The sequence below is a fragment of the Mauremys reevesii genome, linkage group 6 (genome assembly GCF_016161935.1).
Source record: "Mauremys reevesii isolate NIE-2019 linkage group 6, ASM1616193v1, whole genome shotgun sequence".
Classification (NCBI taxonomy): Eukaryota; Metazoa; Chordata; order Testudines; family Geoemydidae; genus Mauremys; species Mauremys reevesii.
The window spans coordinates 88,980,634-88,998,259 of NC_052628.1; the positions used below are offsets into that span (position 1 = coordinate 88,980,634).

General features: G+C 40.1%; 1 protein-coding gene across 13 annotated transcripts in view; it reads right to left on the reverse strand.

Moving 5' to 3' along the window:
• The window catches only part of SMARCA2 (SWI/SNF related, matrix associated, actin dependent regulator of chromatin, subfamily a, member 2), a 169,836-nt gene that overhangs the window by 22,625 nt on the left and 129,585 nt on the right, over positions 1–17,626 (reverse strand). For all 13 annotated transcript variants that reach the window (XM_039544652.1, XM_039544656.1, XM_039544650.1 and 10 more), the window contains one exon: positions 9,282–9,499. In XM_039544652.1, coding sequence (XP_039400586.1) covers positions 9,282–9,499 — 218 coding nt within the window. The remainder of the gene's footprint in view (positions 1–9,281; positions 9,500–17,626) is intronic.

Sequence of the window (17,626 nt, forward strand, 5' to 3'; positions counted from 1 at the left end):
TTGGGAATCAGGGAAGGAATCTCAGAAGCCAGTTAATGTAGAGAGCAATAGCTGAAATAGAAAGTATTCTCAGGAAGTCACAGGTTTATCCTCTCAGTGCATATGCTTGACTGTTACTAAATACACTAAAGAAAGATGTATGTGTGGATAAGGCAGAAAACTGACCCTCCCCCGTTCACTGCCCCACCCCCGTGTACATGCATTACAGTAACATCTAGTCTTGACTTGTTCAATGACATTAATGATATTGAAAAGCCAAACATCACCTTCATTCTGCCTTAACAACCTAAAACATTTTTCAACCTCTTGAAAATATTGTTTTAAAAAAAGATATGAACTACCAGTAAAGATGAATAGCTGAAAGAGAACAAATAATAAAAATTCTGAATTTGAGTTCTAGGGAAGTGTCAGCCACGTGTACAATGGAAGGCCTATTGAAGTAGTTATTACTTAAATACTGAAATTTATCCAAGTTCAGCCTGTTAACTATAGCTGAGGAGCTCTCTGAACCATGGAATAAGAAAAAGCTCATATATCATAAAAACAGCTTTGCAGTCCTGGTAAATGGAGGTACTCCCAAACTCTCCACCTATCTAAGCTGCAATCCTGAATCACAAGCACTGGGAATCAGAGAAGGGGGAAACTGAGAAACTGAGGGTACGTCTACACTACCTGCCGATCCGGCGGGTAGTGATCGATCTATCGGGGACTGATTTATCGCGTCTAGTGTAGACGCGACTAGATGCAATAAATCGATCGCCGATCGCTCTGCCGTCGAGTCTGTAACTCTACCGCGGCGAGAGGCAGAAGCAGAGTCAATGGGGGAGCGGCAGCGGTCAACTCGCTGCCGTCCTCACGGCCAGGTAAATCGACCTAAGATACGCCTATTCGCGTAGCTGAAGTTGCGTATCTTAGGTCAAACACCGCCACTCCACCCCAAGTGTAGACCTAGCCTGAGTGGCAGGTGGAGCAGTCGATTAGCTGGAGTTAGGAGCTGAAGTTGAGTGCTGGCCCACAGGGATTGTGAATGACAAGAAGAGAGGGAGATGGATCAGAGAATGGTCTGGGTTGGTGCAAACCAAAATTTTTGCACTGAAGGAAACAGCACTATAGATTTAAAACTGACAATTCTTTTCTCTCTTTATAAGAGCCATATGAAAAAATGTAGTTAGAATGTCCATTTCAAAACCACTCCTGGAAAGCTCTACACCAAGTGAACCTCTTGTTTTCTTTTTGGGATGGAACTTTTCAACTCCCAGTGTTGAGGATTTATCACTTGTCAAATTTATTCAGAGGGATAAGTAAACTGATTTTGTTTTTCACATTTTAAATGAATGACACTCTTATTAGCAGTTATCAGTTTATAATACAGTATAGTAACATCCTAAAAGCAACCAAAAGAGCCAGGGCCAGCAGGTGAGGTAAAGAGACAAATTTATTTTGACCCCTGCATGTGCAGATGGAGTTTGGGTGTGTAAACACTATTTGCCCAAATTGATTTGTGCATGCAAATGTTAAGATTTGTGTGCTGATGGAGAAGAACTGAACATTCAGAAATAAAAGCCAGGGTCTGTGAAATAGGTTTTTCATTCCACGCTTCTCTTCCCCTTACCTAGAATGGGGATGGCACTACTCACTTACTTACCCTAAACCCTCTGCAAGGTGAAGGTGCAGTAAAAAGCACCAGGCAGTGGGGGACAGCAAACATGATTCCTGTAACCTAGCTCTGGGGTATCTGACAAAGGCAGGGGGAACTCAACCCATCAGACACAAGACTGACAAAAGCAGAGCTTAATTTGTAATGAAAGAGGTGCGGAGGCTCAAGCAATTTTTTTATATTCATAATTGGTGCAGCAAGCCTAGGGGTACCAGGGCTATGAACTGTTAAGCTTAGAGGTGCCAGGGCTCAGCCCTGGCACAAATTAAGCCCTGGACAAAGAAAGTATGGATTAGTGGGAGGAGTAGGAACAGGCCTACGGGCAACATTTATTTTGATAGGTATCAGAGGTCTCACTATCTGGAAGACACTAACCCTTCATTGTCCACAGTGAGGCCATGAACAGAGGGGAGAGAGTAAGGAGCTGGTCAATCATTCATCTAGGGTTTCCTTCACCTTGTACAGCAGATTATGCATGCAGTATGTGGATTATGAAAACTGTATGTGCACAGTGTGGTTTCCTGTTAGATGATGCTCCAGCATTAGTTCTTCTCCACCTCTCCCTGTCTAAGTGTTTTCTCCCAAAGGCAAGCAATACTCAAGCCCAGGAAAATCTAATGAAGTTAATATTAAAACCAGCTACCCAATTGGCCCATCCCCCATAGAAACCAATGCTTTCCTTTAGAAAGCAAAACAGACCATAAATGTCCACCTTGGTAGAGAGGAAGAGAGAGGGTATGAAGACAAAAATCAGAAAGAGAAACACATTTTTCTGACAAGTTGGTTAAATAAGTCCATTACACCACACCTCATCTCAAAAGCTGCTGCCACAGAACTAAATAAAAACAGCACACAATGCTACTACACAATCCTATGACCACGTCCACCCATTTTCACATTTCAACAAATAGCTCAAAATAGTTAATAGGAACAGCCAATTATTCTTTAATACTTGGGAGACTACTCATTTTCTCCCTGTTATGGTTCTGACCCAATGTTTCTCCTTATACATAGAGCTCTGTTGCAGGTTCAGATAAATTCTTCTGAGCTAAAACTGCCAAAGGTAATACAGCATGTCAAACTAGACAGGTAATTTTTTTTTATGAGAACAGTTATCCACTGGAAAACAAGCTGAGACTGTACTGTAATCTTAATAACCTTAAAACTATGTCCGATTGTTACCCAAGCAGAACTACACCCGATGCCCCCAAAATTCAGTTCATTTAATTTATCACAACATTGCAGCCCAGATGTTTCCAAAAATATTCATTTACTATATGGGCATTATAATATACTGAAAATGGACCTCTTGGATAAGAAATGGACTTCTTCAATCTTCTATTACTTTATTCTGGCTTTTCTATTTATATTTTTGAAAACTTAAGGGGACAATATTAAAGCTAGGCATACAGTGTTAGCCAGGTAGGATGACAGTGATGAATGATTATGAAACAGTGGGAGATTCACTGGATAACTTAACTGCACATTGCCAAACATTCTAAAAAAAACACTTACCTGCCTGTACTGTAAACTGCTGTTCTTTGAAATGTGGGGGCTGATGTGTATTGCACTCAGGTGTGAATACACTCAGCACACTGAAGGTGGAGATCTTTGCTCTGCAGTACCCATGAGGAGGTACTTGTGCCCCTCTGGGCCCATAGTCATTTAAGGGCAGTGCTGCCCCATCCCACCTCAGCTCCTTCAGAACAATGTCAAGAGTTGAGACCCTGATGCAGAGGGGATGGATGGTGGGTCATGGAATATACATTTGCACTCACATCTCAAAGAACAACAGTTACAGTACAACCAAGTAACAGTTTGATTCTTTGAGTGGTTACAGACATGTATTCCATGCAGGGCCGCCCAGAGGATTCTGGGGGCCTGGGGCAAAGCGGGGGAGCTGCGGCACTTGTACTCACCCGGCAGTGGTCCGGGTCTTCGGTGGCATTTTGGTGGCAGTGGGCCCTTCAGTCTCTCCGCATCTTCTGCAGCACTGACGGGACCCCTGCTGCCAAAACACCGCCGCAGACCTGGAGTGACTGAAGGGCCCCCCGCCGCCGAAATGCTGCTGAAGACCCAGCCCGCCACCGGGACAGGGCTCACAGGGCCCCTGTGGGACCCGGGGCAAATTGCCCCACTTGCACCTCCCGGGCAGCCCTGATTCCACTCAGATGATTCACAAGCTGTAGTGGTAAGAGGTGGGGTTCAGAATCTACTTAAAGAATGGCAAAACTGCCTTTCCAAAATTTGCATCTGATTTAGACACAGCTGTAACAGCTTAGTGGCATAGAAAGGACAGAGAACAGGTTGCCAAGGGCTCAAACAGAGGTCCCACAAGGGCAGCCAGCACAGTATAGAGATCCCACCAAAGAACTGCCTCTTTCACTGGTGAAAAGAGACAAATGAATCTTCTGAGAAATCTCACTACCATTGAGTTGGAGAAAGGTGACTTCCCTTGGATTGGAGGATGGAATGCTAACATCACTGTTATGTGGATCCTCAGTGAGCTGAAAGACAGACCAGAGGACTGAAGATGTAACAGGTACTCCAAAACGTCGTGAATGCAGGCTAGTACTGGTTGAATTCCCCTGGCTACTAACCAAACTGAAAATCATTCCCTCTTGGCAAAATAGATAGTCCTAGTGGAGGGCTTTCTATTATTTAGTAGTACTTGTCAAACAGCTTCTGAACACCATTTCTCCTTATCTACCCATGCAGCATCTACACCGTGAGATACAGACTGCTCAGAACTGGATACCAATCTGCCTGTGGTGCTGAATCAATAGATCAGGATAAAGAGGAAGATATGGGAGGTCAAACAGATAGACTGAGAAGGCTGGAGAACCAACATTGTCTTGGTCAAGCTGGTGCAATGAGAATCAGTTTGTCATGATCCAGCTTCAGTTGAGAATAACCTGAGGAAAGAGCGGAAGGGGGAGGGAGGAAGGCATACATCGGTGTCAATCCCCAATTCAGATAGAAGGCATTGGTTAAGGAGCCTAGACTGAGACCTGCTCGGGAGCAAAACTGATGGTACTTCTTGCTGTCTTTGGTTACTAACAGGTCAATAACCAGAACGCCCACTCTCCAAAAATGGAGCTCAGCACACTGCTCTTCAGAAACCACTCATGATTCTGTGAGAAATTCTTGTTGAAGTTATTCACAGCAGAACCCCGACCCCCACCCCCACCAAGTGAGCAGCTGTGGGAATGTTGTTCTCTTTGATGCAGTACTGCCAAAATGTTACTGCCTCTTGACAAAGCTGGTTAAATTGGGCTCCTCCCGACTTGTTCACACAATACATTGAAGTGGTAGGGCTGGCAAATACATGAACCATTGTGCCCATGATCTATGCTCAAAAAGCCCTGAATGCATTTAAATGGCTCAGAGCTCCAGGACACTGATATGAAGGGAAGGTTTCTTGTTCTGTCCCCAGATGTCTTCACAATATGTTGAGGAGCACATCGGTAAGTTCTGATCTGAACCAGTCATTGTGATTCAAAGCAGAAAGAACAGCAGCTAGGGTAACCACCTGGAATCCCATATTTCTGATGTACTTGTTGAGACCTTGATGATTAAGGCCTTCCCTTTGATTTGTGGGGGTCAAGAAATACTGTGAGTAGAATCTGTTTTCTCGATGTTGCAGGGGAACATCCTCTACAGCTCCTAAAGCCCACAGAGTCTGGTCCTCCTGGAGGAGCGGTGACTTGTGAGAGAGCTCCCTGAAAAGGGACAGAGTAGGATGGTGGAAAGGAGAGATGGACAGAAATTGAATGACATAACCTGATCCCACAGTGCTTAGGACCCACTTGTCTGTGGTTATCATTTTCCAAGCACTGTGGAACTGAGACAGCCTGTCCCCAAAAGGTGGAGATATGGCCAGGAGGTTCACAGGTGGAATGCTACTCTCGATCTGCCCATCAAACTGGCTGCTTAGCCAAAGGACAGGCAGGCTGTTTAAAACTGGACCTAGAAGGCCATCCCGTCTGTGACTACTGTTCCTTCTTGGGGAAGTCTTGCTGCCTAGCAGGCTAGGATGACTGCCAAAAGTACTGTGGGAGTGGTACTGTTGCTGATCTCCAAAAGAGATGTCATTCATGGTTGAGGTGTAAACCCTCAATGAAGTTCTAGTGGCCCAGCAGTCCTTAAATGCATGGAATATCTCATCAGTTTTGTCAGAAAATAAAAACTGACCATTGAACAGTAAGTCCTTTATAATCCACTGGACTTAGGAGCTATGCCAGAGTTCTGCAACTATGAGGCTATGACTGTACTAATGGAGGACATAATTCTGGAAGATGAGTCCAACACATTCAGTGCTGATTGCAATGACATCTTGGCCACAAGATGGCCTTCCTCAATGAATGCCTTAAACTTTTCCTTGAAGGATTTAAGCAAGTTATCCACAAATTTGGACATATCCTCCCAATTTACAAAATCATATTTATATAACAGAACCTGCTGATTCGCAATAAGCATTTGTAATGACGAAGCTGAATTCATTTTTCTCTCCATCAAATTCAGCCTCTTAGATTCTTTGTCCTTAGGAATGGACTTGCATCTTCTCTGACAATCTCTCATTTGTTACTGTTACCACAGGAGAGTTTGGGGCCGGATATGAGTAGAAGCTCTCAAAACCCTACATTGGGACATAATGCTGTTTATCATTACGTTTTGCTATGAGTGGTAAGGAAGCTGGGATATGCCACGAAGTCTTTGTAGGTTCCAAAGGTGCTTCATTTATAGGGAAAGTTACTCTGCCAGAAGCAGAGGACTGGAGAATGTCCACCAATTTATTCTCTCTCACAAATGTGGCCTGAATGCCCAAGGCTGAGGCCAAGCACTTCAGGACTGGGATGAGGATTTGGGCTGTGCAGATCAAGGAACATTCCAGTGGTTCCAACGAGGCCAGTGAGAATAAAGATATGGCATTGATGGCCCATAAGCACTGGGACAAAAGACTCTATCCCTACTGTGGGAGCAGTGCTGATCTCTGTACTGGTGATGATACCCAGGATGTCTCAATGACTGAAGAGCAGTCCCTCAAAACCGATGGAGGGGAAAGATGTCCCCAAGCCTGACAAATCTAAGTTGTCCAGTGGCAATGAAGCTGCCACGACAGAAAGAGCAAGAAAATGTCCAGACTCATTGAAAAGTCAATAGGCAGGTTGCACTGGTGCCCAGGATGACACCCTGAGTACTGGAAGGGGCATTACACTCCCATTCGGCACCAGACCAGACCTCTGCATCAGAGCTGGTGCTGGTACTGATCCCACAGATGTGGTCTGCACCAAAATCATAGTTGGTACCAAAGATATTACGTGTGCAGACAGGCCCCTCGGTACCAAGGAGGCGGCTGTCTTCAATTCTGCACTGAAAGTTTAGACAGTGTGAAAGATGGTGCTGATGAGAGAGAGAATTCTGTGACCAGTCCAGGAGGCACCAAAGACTCAGCAGAAAAGCCACAGCTACTGAATGCTCCTGAATTATTGGAGAATCAGGAACAGAGAGGCAGAGCAAGTCTCATGATGCCTAGAATGCCAATGGTTTTGGAGACAGCCTTTGCACACTAATGTTGTCAGTACCGGATTCAATGGGCATCCCACAAATGGTACCAAAGTTGCTGGTATGGTGTCCAACTGATCCCACCTTGGAACCAGAGAGTGGTTACACAGCCCAAATCACAAGGTTATGGGATATTCTGGGATGGGTTTCTCTCAATCTTTCCTTTGAAGTTCTTCCAGTGCAGATAAATAATTAAAGAATCATTGGACTTGAACTTTTGTCTTCTAACAACTAGGCTAGAGAGTCATTCTCTGGCCCACTATTTAATACACAGTGGAATGGCTTCAACACAAGAGATTCACTCAAGAATATCTCATAGCCCTGTGAGGTAAGAGATCTGGATTCATTTCAGGCAGAAGAGGGACCGAAGCTAGGTTTCCCACATACTGGGTGAGTATGCTAGTCACCGGGCTAAAGGTTCTAAGTGCAGTGGTAGGATTTCCTTCATTTTTTCTGAGAACGGGCTTACACGCTTAGCTCCAGAAGAGGATTCATGGCTGTGAATCCCAAGTGGAGATAGGCCCCTAACACCCTTTGAAGAGCAGGGTTTAGCTCATAGCCCTCTCCTCAGCATTTCCTATTGGCTAGTGTAGGTAGCTCCCTGCTCAACATGCTGGGTTTTGTATATCTAATTCCTAGGTGCCTAATTCTCCCCAGGCACTGAACAGAGTGGCTGAGTGTCTAACTCAGGGCTGTAGATTCCATTAGGCAGCAGGGCACCAAAATACTAGGCATTGCAACAGTGAGTTGTGGAGCTAACCCTTTTAAATGAGTTTGACAGTGATTTATATTGCTATAGTTTAAGTTAAATTCCTTATAGATTTAGGATAAATTCATACAAAGCATTCAAATCGAAATCAGAGCATCTACACAAGATGGCTGCACTGATTTAACCAAATCGCAAAACCCTTGGTTAAAATCCTCATATAGACACCATCTAACACACAGTTTCTTTAAGCAATATGGCAAGACGGCTGGTTTTCCAATTCTCAGCCGAAGCCAGACAAAGGAAACAGAAAAAAAACCCACTTCCTCTTTGCCTTAGGGCTCTTCCGCCTTTTTGTGCCTTCTATTCATATCGCTGCTCAAATTACTCTTTGTTAACCTCTTCTTCCCATTTTAGCATGCAGTTTTTATTATAAATCTTTGTAATTTCACCTTAAAAACACTATACAAAATAAAACGACAACAAGTACAAATCTGGAATCTGTAGGCAAAGCTAGTTTGAAAATCCAAATAAAAAGTGATTCTTATCTTAGGAGGAGGTTTCATGTGAAATATCAGGGGCTTTAATTATTTGAGGAAGTTAAGAGAGGTGGCATACTGAATATTGGCTTATAATGACACGCTAGCTTCAACCTCACTGATGGTGGGTTATAGCGCCATATAATATTTCTATAGCATATTCTTTGTCAGTTCAGATGCTCCTCATTCTATCCCTAAAGAGTCTGGAGAATATTTTTAAGTGCCAACATGAGAACTCGTACTAAAAAATCAGTAGCCATGTGTTGGAAAGATTTATAGCTAAATCTTTAAGGCAAGGGGCTCCATTAGGCTAAAGGAATAGTCTGAGCCATCAGGAAGACTCTTCTTTAGAGCCCGTGGCTTCAAGTAGGAGTCAGGAAGTTAGGGCTGAAGAGATCAACAGAGATTAAGAGAAGGGAGAAGGTCAGGGATGTAAATGGAGTCTAGAAAATGAAAATATTTTGTATCTGGCTTGTGCTATTTGATTATTAAACAAACATACCAACCCCTGAGGTTTCGTTAGGATTATCTATATCTGGTTAATGGAGCGCATTGTACTAAGAAATACTTCTCTTGTACAGGGCAGTGGAATTTCCAAACAAAGAGGTTATATGCCTCTCTTGTAAATTAAATTCTCAACAAGTCCCAGTGTGTACCAATGGAAGTTATGTACGTGGAAGACCAGCTCCAAAGTGAGATAATTTTTATTTACAGTTAAAAAACAACATGCCATTAAAATCCTAGAAATGGTTTGTCAGCAACCCAAAAAGACTGGGAAACAACAAAGAACCAATCTACAAAATTGAGAGCTCACCTGTCTTTGTAGTTTATCACAGTATCGATAATGGCGTTCATCTGTTTTGTCAGTTTAGGTGGGTTGGGTGACAATTTTTCTGCAGGAGGTCTGCCTCTTCTCTTCTTTGCCTTTTCTCCATCTTCTTTCCCAGAATCCTTATCCACATTTCTTCGTCTCTTTCGTTTTTTAAGCCGGACTTCCTCTTCCATTTCTTCCAAGTTGCCGTCTTCGATTGCCTGTGAACCATGGAGTCAGAAAAATTATATTTTTAAAAAAACAAAGATGCAAAGAAAAAAATCACATTTTAAAAGACCAGCCAGATGTAGACAACTCAACACAGTAAGTCTATTTATAAACAAGAGTTCAAGAGAAAAATCAGTGAGTGGCAATCAATAAGACACTAAACTTAAAGTAATTATAAAAACACCTTCACCTCAGATGGACTCCTATTAAACTGAACCCTCAGTTCCACCTTGCAAGTTACAAATCCATATCTCTGAGGGCCTGTGGCACTACGCTAGTAAGTACACTGCAAGACATGCATTAATTTCTTTGTTGTAGTAACAGTTATGTGCTAAAAATATTTTAATGTGAGTGTTTGCAGACACAACAGTCCACATTAGGTATCAATGTAAGAAAGTAACACAGCTTTTCCTAGACATTCCTTTTAAGTAGGAGCACACTAGATTCAGCCTTTTCTTCCAAAAGAGTTTTCAAATTTACAAATCACTTAAGAGTTAAAACCAGCTCTAAAATGTTGTGCAATTTTCATTCAGTATAATAACAAATGAAGAGGCAGAAGCAGTGACAATATGATGTTTTATAGTAAAGAGCACTTGTATCATGGCATGGAAAAAGAAAAACAAAAGCACAATCACAAACAATAAACACTAGTTCCAATTACCTGCAAACGTGTGCTTTTAACCAGAGCCAGCAGCACTATGCAGAGAGATAATAAAGTGTCTACAAAAACAAAGCAGGTACAAAAGGAACCTGCTCATATACTGACAGATCCATGTGACAAAACAAGAAGCTGAACTTTTTTTTGCTTTTGAAAAAATCTCAAAGCCCCCCAGAAAACAAACCCCCAATGGAGAGGGGGAGAGGGAGAAACAACTCCAAAATACCTAAACGCAAATTGGTTATAAGAAAAAGGAAATTAATAAGGAAGTATAAAGAGAGACTACAAAAAATATTCAAAATCTTAAAATTAGACTTTAGGATTAATGCTCTCTCAGAACATAACTGATGTTGATATTTGTCTCTTGCCTCTCAATATTGCCTTGAGTAGATGCAAATGCTAATCAATCCTTTCTTGTAGCTGAAAGAGCTCTAATCATAAGGCAATTACCTTCATTTTTCCACAGCACCAAACATGGCTAATATTTATGATCATGTGAGTATAACAATCAATATAAAAAGAGTGATTACAGCCCAGACATAATTTCTTTCACTTGTGTACAATGTCTCTTGAAAAACGTTTTGTGAACAAAACCTGGTGCACAACACAAAACAACCTGGCATGTTAAAAATGCCAGTGGGATTTCAAAATCTGTTTCCTATGCATCCTCCGATGTGCAAATCCATAGAACAAACATGAACACAGAATCCTGAGGGACAGCCTGAAACTAGGCCTTAGTAATCAAAAGACAATTTCCATCATGCTTCCACAGCGTTCAGATAACCATTATGAAGGAGGCTTGATCTGATGAGTTAGGAAGAAAAAGGAAGGAAAAAAAATCTGCACACAAATTCATTAATATTCATTTGGCTAAAGCAGGACACCCACTATATACCACTGCAGCTAGCGAAGATTACGAAAAGGAAATTTCTCCGTAAATCTTGGAAGCTAGAAAATGCTAATAATAAATACAGCATGCAAGGCTGTCAACAGTTAATGTTATTGCTCTCCTTAAGCACTCAGTTGCACACAGAAATACGGAGAACACCGGCTTTTGATGTGTTACACACCTACACATGCCTGTGATGTAGTTCTACTGAATCTTCAAGACGGCAATGAAAAAGGATATTTACCTTACCACTATCAGCAGGCCGGCTATCGGAAATCACAGTTAGTGGGGATAAAATTAACAAGCCAGCAAAGCAGCGAGCTGCTAGTCTCTTCATCAGCTGATCAGGAAAAAAAAGAGAGCTGGGGAAAGGCTATGTTTTCATATACAAGTAATTTTATTTTACTGAAAATTTAATACTGAAAGAATTGTGGATACTCAAATCTGCTGTTTCATTCTACCTACTACAAGGCCCGAAGCCTTCTTCCTTCAGCCTGCTTTAATATTGACAACTACTTATCATATTTTCCCTTATTATTCCAGGCATCCAAATTTTTAGCTGGGCAGTTATTGATTCTTGTAATAATTATAATGCTAACCACAAAACTGAACAATTTCATATATAATTAAAAAAATGTGAGCATTTAAAAACTGTATTTATTACACAATGCAATTTTATTGTTCTCTTATGAACAGATAGGTTCAGGTTATTGAGACAGATTACTATGAAAACTACTCTGAATTTAAAAAAAATAAAGAGGTAAATATTCTAATTTAATTTGCTTTAGAAAATGGATATATATTTGTTAAAAATGAATATTTTGCTTCTAAAACAGGACTTTGCTTCCAATCCTTTTTTTTTCTCTCTTAAAAAACCCCAAACAAAAGCACTACCTCCATCCCAGAACCTCCACATACCTTACTTACATTTGCGCCTTTAATTGTTACTCAGGGTATCTACTGTTACTTTTTAGGGGCTGATATAAAGAGTAATGGTAAAAGAACATTTCAGTACATTTAAAGATACATTTTCAATCCCATCAAAACCAAAAAATAAAAACACAAATAAGCAAGCGGACATTTGCTCTTATGCTTTGTAAATCTGATTAGCAGACAAATGACAGCAAATTAATTGCCAGTACAGCACAAGTCTGCAAATGAATATTAAAAAGATGTACTTCAGTACTAATGTATAGAAAGCTCTTATTAAAATCATGTGCAAAGACATGTAAATTCAGACACTCTTTTCCTTAATTTAAAGCTGTAGTGCAGGCACCAGGAAACCAGTGTCATACTAATAACAGTCAAATACTGTAGTTAATGTACAAGTGACAGCTAACTTTAACAATAATTTACAAATGGTAAATTAATATCTTGGATTATACAGTAAAATTCAAAGCTAAAATTATGATTTATGCTTCCCAAAAGTTGAATACAACTACACGTAAGTCAAATATCAGAGGTATTTATAATCTTTTAAAATTATATATTATATATGAATGATATTAGATTGATTAAACCAGTGCAGCTGACTGAGCTCTGTGCTAGAAAACCTTACTACACAGGGCTAGAGTGCCAGACCAAACAGAATGCCCTTCCAAACCTTTACCAGCACGGTAATGAAACAAATCCCAGAAGCAAATCCCCAGTTTCTGACTGATGACGTGTTGCGCAAGAGTGCAAGACACAGCACAAAGACATCTCCCATGCTCAACTGCCTCTGGATTAGTGAGGTAAGTAGAAAGGGAGTCAGGAAAATAGTGTACAAATAAGAGTTTAACACTTTCCTTGCCTAAAGAAAACGAGATGTGTGACTACAATTAAGCTTGGACCCTATTATATTAAAAGAAAGCTGCACCCAGCTCATGCAGAGCCCGACTCTGCAAAGAGCTGAGCACCTCCTGAAAGGCACAGAGTGCCCTCAATTCTCAATGAAGCCAACAGAAATTGTGAGGACCTCAGGAGCTGGGCTCATACAGAGGGAAAAACCTTTCACTGTTAATAACCATGTACTTATTACAGCAGGCAATACATTTCTGCAGTATATTGGTTCATTGCATACTTATTATATTAAGGCAAGAAACCTTTCCTTACTTGGGAGCCAAGATCCTGAGACTGCTCAGGCACCAGAATTCTAAGGAGATATGATGATGTGGATGTTGAAAATGGATGAAAGGGAAAAAACTTAAAATTATCCTTTATGGAAAAAGTTTGGCCAGATTCATCTTACAGTGTTTTCTAAAGGCAGCCAGACAGAAGTGAGTGCTAGAAGAGTGGGCCTGCCCACCAAAATGGCCTGCCCAATACTGTTTGAAATCTCATTTCTCTGATTAACAAGGGAATTTTTAATCTCCTCTTGGTGGAAAGAGCATACAAGCAAAATATAGAAGGTCAAATCAGTTTACATTTTGTTCCATCCCTTTGGACAATATGCACATTATGGATGTATCCTCAACATTCACTTTGTTGAGAGTCTGGAAAATTTGAACATGTGAAGTGTGCTGAGAAAAATGGGTGCACATGTTCACTTAAGAATTATGGCACCAACAGCCAGTAACAAATATAGTCCTGACCCCTTCCTCAGGTCACTCCCATAAATATTCAAGGGAATCGTGCTATAACAAGATGCACACATCAGGCAAAATTAGACTTTAAAAAACAAAAACACACCACGGGGAGACTATCAAAGAAATTACATTAAACAAATTAAAAAGCTGTATCTTATAACAAGGTGGGTAATGACATACAATAAAATACTAAATACTTTGTATTTACATAGCACCATTCATGAAAGCCTCTCAAAGCACCATACACATTAATTAAAATTTGGAGCAGTAATTTTAGTGGATAGATTAATTTTATGTCAAGCACAGATCCAGTAACTTGACCGAGATCCCACAGTGAATCAAAGGCAGAGTTGAGTATAAAACTCAGTAGCTTGACTTCCAATCCCTTTCTCTCATCATTAAAGGACACTACCTCATAAGAGATTTGTCATGGACCAAGATATATAGTAATTTCCTTTGCTCTGAGATCACCATTAGGCACAGTTACTTGAAAATTAAGTGGCACAAAACACCATGACCCTTACCTGAAATAGTGATAACCTGCAAACGTCTACTTCAGTCATGGCTTAGTACCACTGTGATAAGACTCCTTGATAATGCTGAACACACTGATCATCAGGCAGCCTTTTTTGGATTACATGAGAAAACTGCAGGGAACAAGTACCTCTTCTAAGGTCCCACTCTCATTCTCCCTTAACCCTAATCATTCTCTTCAAGGAATACTGCTATAGTTGGCTCCTTTACCTCCAGACATCAGTGCCTGACATCTCTAAAAGCCACATAAAGAAATCCTGCTGCTATGCTAGAACATTAGTTGTCCAGTTAAATATTTTCATTGAAGGTGCCAAGTATCAGAGGGGAAGCCATGTTAGTCTGTATCCACAAAAACAACAAGGAGTCCAGTGGCACCTTAAAGACTAGCAGATTTATTTGGGGATAAGCTTTTGAGGGTAAAAAAATGACTCCTCGTTGTTTCACCGAAGATGTACCAAAGGACAAGCAAAACAGAAAAACTTCAGGTCCTCAGGCCAAAAACAAAAATCTAGCCTGGAAGCACAGGGAAACCCTTCTTTCCAAATATCGACATGCCAATGATTGACGGGTCCTAGAGATTCCTCTTCTGCTGTGGTCTTAAGGTGCTGCTTATGGCATTGTTTTTGTTTTCCGCCCACCCCACTAAAAGCTTCTTTTCTCATTTGTTTGTGGGTGGTTTTGGTAGGTAATAGTCCCATCAACCTCCAGGATGCCAGGAAGTAAGCTGGAGTACTAAAGAGGACGATTTGATCCAAGGTAAACCATTGCTGGCCAGGACACAGACCCCTCTCTTAGGGCGTGTGCATTGTCAAGTAACTAGAGAAACTCTTCATAGAACACTATTTTTAAAATAAAGCCTAAAAATTAAAACTTTTCAGAGGCCCATCAGAAATTTGATATGATCCTATGCTTCAATCAATAAGAAATTCTAGGGTTCTGAATTGGGACTTGGGAAAACTGAAGATATGACTGTTCAACAAAAAAAATGGGATATTCATGGAGAAATATCCCACTTGAAACCCTTCACTGGCTTCCTCTGTTTCTCCTTAAGTTTTCTAATTTATAATATTTTAAAACACAATAAGAAAAGAGTATACATGCAGAAAAATCAGCTATTCACGGATTATATACTTTGGTATGTTCTGACAGTAAATGAAACATCCATCAGAAGAATGTTTCAGAGAAGGTATCCAAAATAGATATTTAAAATATAAATCAATAATAGATAATATAAAGGAGGTAGGATCGTAAAACCATCTGAGCTTAAAGGGGTAAAATCCTTCATAAAAGAAGAAGTTGTTTCTTCAGAAAACAGGACTCATTACCAATTTGGAAGAGGTGGCAGGAGAAGACGACCCTAGCTATGGGAACGCCCTATGCCAAAGTGTAAGACCACCTCTGTTTTTCCACATCAAGTTTAGATCATCTGTCTTATCTTCCACACCCAGTGCAGCTTTCCCAATGCCGACACCTCCACTTTTTCCCCATCAGCCCTTTCTCCTTCCCCTCTCCATTTTTGTCTTTGTTCATGTTGCCCTCTATGCCTGATGATGCTTCCAACTTATGGCTTCCTTCTCTTTAAAATCCACTTCTGTTACTTGCTCTCCCAGATGATGTCTGCACCCTTTTCTGTGCTTAATGTAATTGTTTGTATATTTCTGAATTCATCTGTTAACTCCTTGGGGCAGTGCCCTTGTTTTAAGTGTTTGGAAAATTCTATTTACATATATGGCACTATATTAATAAATCAAATGAAGGAGAATAGTGACCCTAGAAAGTCACCATATTCCAGGCACAGCCAGACAACACAACACACATAAAATATGCTGTTGCTAGTACTATGAATAAAATTCTAAAGTTCATATAAGGAATGAAAGGATTATTTTAACTGAAATTCACCTCGGTTGATTTTGTTGTTGAATGGCATCCTGCAATGACTAAGTAAGACTGATTTTGCTGGGAGTAAATTAACACAATATTGCTTTAATTTTACCACAAGCAAAGTTTTAATGGATGAACCTAAGCTTTTCTTGCTTCTACTGCTGACCCCACCCTTTTGTGGATGAGCTAAACTGAGCAAACACCTCCCAGATCAAGGAATTGCTTAAGAAATCTCCTTCCAAAACTATGGTAGGTGGGGAGGAAAGAGTTTGAGGGTTTTTTTCCCCCTTCACAAAGACAATATTGGTAAGCAAATGCATAAGCTATATCTGTAACCCACATCACCTTATTCCAGTATGTTGAACTTTCAGAGATCACGAAAGCTGAAATACTTCAACCAGGCTATACTCCACCATCAGGTTTTGCAGTTTCAAGACAATAGGACTTGCACTTCTTTGTTGTGTCTGGGGTTTGTTTTTTGGGTTTTTTTGCTTTTGAAAAGTCCACCAACAGGTGCTTAAATATGGGTTAAAATCTAACTTTAGGCTCCTAAATTTGGCTTGTGTGTACATAAAATTTCACAATAACGTTATTAGTGTACTGAAAGTCTAAATCATTTTCATTATTAATGCTGAAGCATTTTGCTTTGAAGTGACAAAGATTTTATGCCATGAAGAGGAAGTTTTTAACAGAGATACAATATTAGCCCTTGGTGCTCTAAACACTTATGCACATGCTTACCTTTAAGCATGAATGATCCCATTAAATCAGTGGGGTTATACCCACTTAAATGGTTGCAGGATCAGGGCCTTACATTTTCAATATTTTGGTTATGTCTAAAACAGTTTTGTAAACGTCAAACAACAAACCCTCTATTAGTTGTGGCACATTAAACAGCATTTGTAAGCTGGTTCATGATAAATGTTAATCTTAAATCGCAACAGCACAAGTTTTCAAGTTAATTTTACAAAGCTCAACCTAATTTGATTTTTTTCCATCACGATTTAAATCACTCTACCCGGATCTAGCAGCTGAAAGAGTCATGCAATATCCATTTAAAATTTTGTCTGAGTTGGAAAGAAAGAATAAGGTCAACGCAAAACTGAGCACATTTTTTAACCCCTTATTAAAAATAAAGTTAAACTCAATGGCCTATTTCATTCTCAAAGAGGAAATAGTAAGAGAGGAATTAATTTAACCACCTAATTGCAACATTCTGCAAAGTTATTTTTAGGGCAGTCAAGCGATTAAAAAATTAATCACAATTAATTGTACTGTTAATACTAGAATACCATTTATTTAAATATGTTTGGGTGTTTTCTACATTTTCAAATATATTGATTTCAATTACAACACAGAATACAAAGTGTACAGTGCTCACTTTATATTTATTTTTTATTACAAGTATTTGCACTCTAAAAAACAAAAGAAATTGTGTTTTTCAATCCCCCTATTGCAAGTACTGTAGTGCAATCTCTTTATCTTGAAAGTTGAACTTAAAAATGTAGAATTATGTACCAAAAAAAAAAAACTGCATTCAAAAATAAAACCATGTAAAATTTTAAAGCCTGCAAGTCCACGCTGTCTATTA